We start from the raw sequence: 9022 nt of genomic DNA on the forward strand, positions 1-9022 counted from the left end.
CCATGTAGTGATAAGTGCAGGTCTGCTGCATTGTTCCATAGAGTGTGTTGTCTATGTTAGGTCTCGGAGGGAGAAGGGTAGCTCTGATGTCATTTAGGGCTGTGCAGTGAAATCTTCCTACATCTCATACCTTTGTATCCCCTAAAGCCGCCTTATTTTCATTACATAACATGCCTCAGAAATCTTCCATTAAAACATGCCTCATAACCTTCCTTTTGTCGCCCTAGTAAAACAACCTTGTAACCCACACAATATAAAAAAACACCTTCTTTGTTGCTTTTTTCTACTAAATGTAACGTTACGGATTTTGCGTCAAATTTTTAGACATGTAGCTAATAAAATAAACATCGCCAGTGCAACATTCCTATTCTAATTTTTAACAAATATTGTTTGATGAACTGACAAAGTTTTTTTCCTTTTCCTGTAAAATTTTGTTTTTGTGGGATGCTGGGTTGCTGTGCTCGGGCGACGTTATTTAACATGCCAAAGTTGACATACCTCTGAATTTTAGAATTATTGTCAAAGTCTCACTTTGTCTTCAACAACAACCACAACTAGCTGTATCTACTTTTTAAAAATTGAAAATAATATTCATTGCCTCAGTATTGCTGGCATTTGTTTACATATGTGTGTTCTGTACATGCGTATGTGTACGGGTACAAGCACTCAAGCACGTTCCAAATGTGTCTAGTTTTGTACAGGCATACCCGTAAGTATGTTTGCACACCTGTGTACAAGAAAGTGTGTGTGAGTGTGAGTGCATGCATGCCCACATATACGTACAAAGATGTGTGTGCTAGCACACATGTATGTCAGAGCGCATTAGCGCACTTGTTTGTGTGTGTGTGTGTGTGTGTGTGTGTGTGCATTCATAAAAAGATGTGTGTGTTGCTAACACACGCACGCCAGAGCATGTCAGCAAACTTGAGTGCTAGTGTATGCGTGTGCTTGGGCATGGGCACTCACACATGCCACAGCATGTCAGCACACTAGTGTGCTAGTGTGTAAGCGCATGTGTGTGTGTGTGCGGGCAAGACAACACATCCAAAAGCCCATGTTGTTCCTCCTCCTCCTCCTCCTCAGATTGCTGTGCCCATGCTGGGGTCACCCATGCCGTGAATATTGTATCCCTGGTCGTCCGTGCCGTCCTCTGTGCTGTAGTGACGCGGTCGTCGGTCACGGTCCTCGCGGCGCCGGTAACTGCGCTCCCCACGGTCACCTCGGTCGTCCCTGGCATCATTGTCTCGGCCATACCTGGAACAGAGGGAGACACAAATCGCCATTATTCTTTCCTCCCCTTTCATTTCAGAGACAGCAATTATTTGGATAAATCAAAGCTTATCACGAAAGACACCCTACAAATCGTCGCCTGTCACACGAAAGGGCGTATTCCAGATTTTGGCAGTTTTGAGTTGTTACTACTAGTAGATAGCGCTGCCTCAGATCTATGTTCACACGAAACGGCGTATACCTAGCTTTAAAATAACAGTACTAGCAGTAAAAAAACGAAAAGGGCGTACGCTAACACTCAACGCGACCGAATCAGACGAAACGGCGTACGCAGGCTTGCGCCCTTTCGTGTGCAAAAAATTGATACAAAGTTGTATCAAATCTATTCGCACGAAAGGACGTATACCTTGGTTACGCCCCTTCGTGTGAACGACCGTTACACTTTTGTCTTTTTTTTTTCTGGCATAGGCCAAGGCCGTATGACGTAATATAGTAATACTGGCCCTCCTCTAATGATACAATAGGCCTGTACACAGCGCATGCACTGTGTTGCATCGAATCCTGCTTGTGCAAGAGAGAAAACAAGACCGGCCTTATTGTGTTGTTCCAGTTGCTTACTGGTGCTTGCGGCTTGCTGTCACATACAACCTGTCTTTCAAACTGACCTGCTTACCTTCTGACGATTGGAAACCATTCGAAAAAGCAAACTTGGGTTTGATCAAATTTCAATAAGATCTACTTTTTGTCCAACGATTCACATGAATATTGCTAAGCTATATGTTCTTCCTTTAGCGTATTATGCTACACTCATTAACTAGAAGGCTACGCTATCTAGACACCCCCCTCCCCCACCCCCGGCAGCGCTACTGACTGAAGTGATAAAAGCATCAGGACTTTGCCTTTGTTATATTGATCTGAAGACATGTCTACAAAGTGAGCCTTGTCAGTAGCGCCAGAATCAACAAACACTGAATCCATAAGGCACAATGATTTTGAGACCGATGAGACCCAGAGTAGCAACGAACGGCTACTAGAATCATTTGAAGTTGAAGGATCAGCCCGCCAAGCGTCACCAAAGAAACGGAAGAGAATCAACAAGAAGAACGATGCAAAAAGAAAGCGACAGTCTGACGAAGAGTACGTGAGCGCCGGCACGAAAAAGGTTGTTCCAGCACGAATGATGAGAAAGGGCTGCGTTGGAATGGAATGTACGAGAGCTGGCCGTCAGTGTTCTGGAATCACAGAAACGGATAGGAGGGAGATATTTCAGGACTTTTATAAACTGGCTGACCTGCAGAAGGAGAGAGTTCATTGCGAGGCATATTGAGACGACTGAGCCCAAGGTCGGGAAACCAAACTCTCGACGCAGCAAAACGCATGCTTATTACCTCACAGTCAATGGAAAGCGCTTGAAAGTGTGTAGAAACACATTCCTTGCAACCTTGAGTATTTCAGAGAAATAATTTGTCCGAGTTGTTTTATCAAAGATCACGGAGACCGGCGTTGTGGAAGAAGACAAGCGAGGGGGCAGACAATCGGAGCTGATGAAGACAAGAGAAGAACAAAACAGGGAGAAAATCAGTCGACACATTGACAGATTTCTACGCGTGGAATCGCACTACTGTAGGGCCTCTTCCAGCAAAGAGTATCTCAGCCCAGACCTCACATTGTCCAAAATGTACGACATGTTCGTGAAAGAAAACCCATGCAATGACATCCCAAGTTTTCATACATACAGACGAGTGTTCAAGACGAAAAGCCTGGCCTTTCATAGTCCTAAAAATGAACAATGCTCACTCTGCAACTCTTTCCGAAAAGGGGACGAAGCTCAGAAAAATGAACTCAGGGAAATTTACAACAGGCACGAAGCAGAAAAACAAAAGGTGCGACAACTTAAGGAGGATTGCAAGAAGATGGCTCAAGCTGACCACAGCATTCTGGCAGGGAACTTTGATTTCCAACAGGTCATATACTTGCCAATTTCACATGAAGATGCTTTGTTCTACAAGAGGAGACTTTCCAATTTCAATTTGACATTTTATAATTTGGGTGACCACACATGTGATTGCTTCATTTGGCACGAAGGCCAAAGCAGAAGGGGCAGCTCAGAGATATCAACTGCGGTGTGCAGGGCACTGAGGGAATAAGACCAAAGAGGCATCAAGACTGCCTACTTGTTCGCCGATGGCTGCCCGGGACAAACTAAAAACACAATCATGCCCACCATGATGCTCCACATGATCAACACTTCAGCACACATGGAGGAACTGTCACTCAGGTACTTTGAATAGTTCCATGGGTAGTGCGAAGGTAACTCAGCACACAGTGCTATAAGCACGGCCTTGGGAAATGCTGGGGATGTGTTTCTCCCATCACAGCTGTTTCCCATCATTGCATTGGCCCGACGCAAACAGCCATACAAGGTACACCCGCTTGAGCACGGTGACTTTCTAAACTACAAAAAACTGTCAGAAGATCTGAAAGTTCTCAACGTCCGCAAGGACAATCAGGATTCAGGTGTTCCCGTGAACTGGAACAAGGTCATGGAAGTGAGGGTGAACAAAGCCCACCCAACAACAATATTTTTTTAAAAACAGTCACCTGGAAGAGCAGTACAGGTCCATTTCGCTGAAGCGCCAACTTTCACACCTAATTCATTGTGAAGTTAAACAACTAAATGAAGAACCAAACCAAATTAGCAAGGAGAAATACGGCGATTTGATGTCTCTGTGCTCTGGGAACACACCCGTCATCCGGAATGCCGAGCACAAAGCTTTCTTCTGTCAACTACCACACAGCGAATGAGATGTCTCACAAAATTCAAGCTGAGAAATACAAACATGTTTGATCAAAGAGAGCCTACCAAAGCATGGTGGCATCCATCACTAATTTGTTGTTTTTTTTAAATAATAAATTTGGAATTGGAACGAAAGGAAACTGCTTGTCTTTCTAAAACATGATGCCTGTACCTGAGAGTATGTGTGTGTGTGTGTGTGTGTGTGTGTGTGTGTGTGTGTGTGTGTGTGTGTATGTGTGTATGTGAGTGTGTGTGTGTGTGAGAGAGAGAGAGAAAGATACAGACGGACTGACAGACAGACAGACAGACAGACAGACAGACGGACGAACAGAGAGGTATTGGAAGGAAAAGAGAAAGGGAAAGATTTGGCGGGTGGATGGGGGAGTGAGGAGGAATTTTACCCTCTACTGGTCAGTCTGAAGACTGAAATTATTTGTGTGAACACTCAAACACAGGGCGTATACATGGGCGTATACACTGATTTAGGACAGGGCGAAACGTCGAACAATCACACGAAAGGGCGTATGCTCACAGATGGCACATTTTCGCAGTGAAATTATAAAAAAAAGTGCAAAACTAATCTTGCTGATTGTTTGATATCTTATCATGCACACAATATCCAAATATCGCGATGGTACGATGCAAATTCCTATAATGACAAGGGAAAAGGATAAAGCAACCTAAGTCTGAAAATCTTTAAATCGTTCTCCTGAAAAAGTAAGAAAACAGGGATACGCCCTTTGGTGTGATAGACGACGAAATGATTCACTCCATGTCCTTATTTCCCGTCTCATGTCTATGTTCATATTTCCACAGTCTATGTCCATGTCCATATTTCCCATTTCGTGTCCACGTTCCCTACACCACGTCCCCAGTTCCAAAATTCCATGTCTGTATGTCAAATTCCCAAGTCCAAATTTTCAAAAGCCATGCCAATATTTCCAAATTTCATGCCTGTATTTCAAGAGAAATGCCATAATTATTACTTGCACATGTTCCAATGACATCATCATTTAACCCTTTGAGCCCATAGCCCATACACTGGTGGCATTCCTCAGCAACAATAATTCGCAGCACTGGCAAACCAGTGTGAGGAAACAGCGCTAAATTACCGGGCAGAAAAATATAGAAATTTTCCATCAATCAGAATGTTAGTTTCTGCCAACATTCTATGACGGGAACACCAACATATCTGCTCCCTTTAAAACATGTTTTGATCTCATTCTCTTCCAATTCACCGAATTTTTTCTTCATGATAAATCCGTGTCTCCCTAAACCTAAACCCAGAAGCTCAGGAGGCCAGGATTAGGGTAAAAATAGGAGGAAAGATACAATACAGAAGATGGGGATGCTTGATCGGAAAGAAGGAGCAGACCTCACCCCCTTCCCGTAACCACCCCCATCCCTCCCCTCCTCCCTCATGTTTCCTTTCCCTTCACAAACCCCAACACCTGCTCCCTTACACCATCGAAAAACAAAACAAACGAAAATAATTTTTTTAAAAAAAACACGAAAATAATTTTAAAAAACCACCTACCTGTGGTCGGGATCAGCATTGTTGTACTCGTCGTCATAAGCGCGGTTGGCACGGCCGCGGTGTAAGTCCTTCTCATAGCGCGGCAGTCCGCTCATCACTGGGCCAGACGGGTCAGTGTTCATGTAGCGCGGAGGTCCCCGAGACGACGAGTCTTTGGAGTCATAGGATGTGTCCAGAGCCTCATTTCGCACGCCAATCTGAAAAGGAAAGTGGATTGAAGGAGTCAAGGAAACCCTTAGAAATGATAATATCCCAATTAAAAGAGCTGTGGAACTGGCCTACCATAGAAAACTGCATTTCCCCTTGTCGCTTAACTGCAACAGAGGATGAAAAAGTAAAGAAAAAGTATTTGAAAAGGACAAGAAATCATGAGCAGTGTTTGTTCGTGTGAGATAATACGCTACCCTAGAATTGCAAAGCTCTATCTACTCAGTACCTAGTTTTGAGAAATTTAATTTTTACAATTTTGAGTTTCACACCATATCAAGCTTTTTCGAATGCAAATCTTTGAATATCTTCATATCGACTCCGAATAATCTTACAATGTTGATAGAGCAGATAGAACATTTGTGAGGCATCGTGGTGGAATAAGGCTCTTGTCAATTTTTGGGCATGTAGAGTTATTGGTGTCATCTTAAAGCTTGTTCACTTGTATTAATTGGGATGGAAAAATATCCATTTATCTTGAATACAAGTCAAGATATTTGCGAATGAAGGAGGTGGGGGTCACCTGTTTTCAGAGGTAAAAGTAGTGAGAAAATAGCCGCTAAAGATTAGTTATTTCCTTAGCTTAATTAAGAGTCCGTGGTAACTGAAAATTTACATTTTTTGTGCCTTTAATCAACGTTTTTCAGAAAAATCCACACAGAAATGAATTCTTTAATGGGCATGCAAGGTGTTGGACCAACACACAAAAATTTGATAAAAATTCATAAACCTGCGGAAAAATGCAAGTTTCTTCACTTTGATTATTTTGACGAGAGCCTGATTCCACCACGCTGCCTCACATTTGGTTTCTGACGTCATGGTCGTAGTAACCAAAACGGCCAAAAATGTCAGACGGAACTTTGTTATTTTGAGGTAGCGAATAGATTCCATGCTATAGTAAAAAATGTTCGATGTACTCGACAAATTTCACATTGCGATAATTTAAAAAGGTACTAATTCCAATTTCCAAGCCACGATAAAATACATTTATTTGTTTTTTATATTAATTCCACACTACGATAAATAACATTTATTTATATGAGATATTAAATCCACGCCACGATAATTAATGATTATTTGTATGTGGTATTAATTCCACGCTAGGAAAAATAATGTTTATTTATATGTGATAATGTTTAGTTGCATGTGTAGTAATTCCACGCTACGATAACGCTTATTTGTATGTCATAGTAATTCCATGCTCCAATAAATAAGGTTTATTTATAGAGATATTATTTCCACGCAATGATAAACAATGTTTATTTGTATGTGATATTAATTCTACTCTACAATAAACAACGTTTATTTGGGCATGACATTAAATTCCATGCCACACTTTTTTTGTTTTGTCTTTGATGTGGAAGTCATATTTATAAACGACCCATCACACCCCTTTCCACGCAAATTGTAAGATCACGTTGTGGCAGATATGTACCTCTAAAAACAAAAAAAGAAAGATATAAAAGAAGTTTTTTTACCATCCAGCATAGGCTATTGTCAGAATAACCACCAGTGTGTATCGCTCTTTCGACTATTTACCTATATAACTCTAAAAGTCTTGTAATTAAATTCCTACATGTAGTTGAATAATGATCTGATGTGATAAGTACAATTTTTCAGCTTTACTTCTCCTGTTATATTGAATTTAGAGAGAGTAATATATAATTAAAATTTATATGTATACCTGCATGTGTTTTTACGGTTATGTAAGGCCAAGAAAAATTTCCCTCTGAAATAATAAAGTATTATCTTATCTTATCTTTATGCAACTGTCGACACAATTTATATCATCTAGGAAGCGGGCTTCAGACCCTGCTTGTGACAACTATACCAGGAAAAAGACCGAGATGCTCGATAAAAATTTCCTCCATATGAGAATCGAACTCAGCAACTCACAAACGCCGGTATGCCATTATAGTATAGGGAACGTTCATTGGTACTGGACTTAAATTTCACGGGATGACAAACACCACATTTATTTTGTGTATGAATTAAATTTTACGTTATGAAAAGCAATGCTTATTTGTGTAAAACACGTAAGTAAATTCTGTTACATAAAATATGTTGCTTCGTTCTGCATCTGCAAGAGTTTAACACTCTTTTGTTTATGATGTAAATTCCCTGACAGGCACAAAAGGTTTTATTCTGCATGTGAGGGAATTCTGCGACCAATGTTTCCAGCTTAATTGTGTATGGTGAAAATTCCCAGATAAACACAAGGAAGAACTTTGTTCACATTTGTGTACATATAACATCCAGTACATCCAGTGACACACAAAAAAAGAAATTTTTATTTTTGTACAAATTCAATTTGTTCCCAGACACAAAAAGGTAATTCCCTTCGTGGTGTATTCTTCTCCATGGGCTTTCACTAAAATAGGCACTCCTATAGACCGAGTGCATTCTGCTGCATGTACTCTGTGAGTCTAATGGTCTGTGTGTTTATTTGTTTGCTAGTTTGAGTAATAAGAAGCACACCGACATAATAATGGTCATTTAGTGCCGGGAAAAGGTAAGGCAGGCAAACAGACAGACAAACAGACAGACAGAAAGAAAGAAAGAAAGAAAGAAAGAAAGAAAGAAAGAAAGAAAGAAAGAAAGAAAAACAGAGGGAAAGTAAAGAAGTAGGATCTACTAGTAGCGTCCCCCAACTACCTGCTGACATAAGATGCTTTATTCACTTACTATGGAGATTGTCATAACCGGCAAATTCCTCTGCCTCTAATAAAAATTCAATCAGGAATGTTTTTAACTCCCATCGCCAGAATTTAGATCATTTAGGAAGCAGGCTGTTTTGCTTCAACCCTGTCTACCCTGCTGAGAGGGACATAACGTATTGTATAACATTTTAGCTATAGTAAAGAGTTTTATGGCCCTTGCCACACAATTAGGTCATATAAGAGGCTAAGAATAGATGTGTCACAAGAGAGTAACATACACATACACAAAAAGAAGGAGGAGAGATGACGATGACAGATGTTTCATAGGAAAGAATGTATCAGTATCATAATAATATAACATGCCAGCAGACAAGACAGACATACTTGAAAAAAACAACAACGCACAAAACCTCCTCATCTGGGAATCTAACTCATGTCTTCAGCAGGCGACAGCAACTTAGGTAACCACTACACCATAGACGCTGCGCCAGTATAGTAGGGTACACTGACTGACAGACGGAAACGGAAAAACAGCAATGGAGAGAGAGAGAGAGAGAGAGAGAGAGAGAGAGAGAGGGAGGGAGGGAGGGA

General features: G+C 41.1%; 1 protein-coding gene across 1 annotated transcript in view; it reads right to left on the minus strand.

Moving 5' to 3' along the window:
- Positions 1 to 273: 273 nt before the first annotated feature.
- Positions 274 to 9022, minus strand: part of LOC101855963 — a 54642-nt gene continuing 45893 nt past the window's right edge. The window contains exons 9-10 of the mRNA XM_005103552.3: positions 5565 to 5761; positions 274 to 1254 (exon numbers count right to left, since the gene is read on the minus strand). Coding sequence (XP_005103609.1) covers positions 1080 to 1254; positions 5565 to 5761 — 372 coding nt within the window. The 3' untranslated portion in view covers positions 274 to 1079. The remainder of the gene's footprint in view (positions 1255 to 5564; positions 5762 to 9022) is intronic.

This window comes from Aplysia californica, unplaced genomic scaffold, assembly GCF_000002075.1.
Source record: "Aplysia californica isolate F4 #8 unplaced genomic scaffold, AplCal3.0 scaffold00379, whole genome shotgun sequence".
Taxonomy (NCBI): Eukaryota; Metazoa; Mollusca; class Gastropoda; order Aplysiida; family Aplysiidae; genus Aplysia; species Aplysia californica.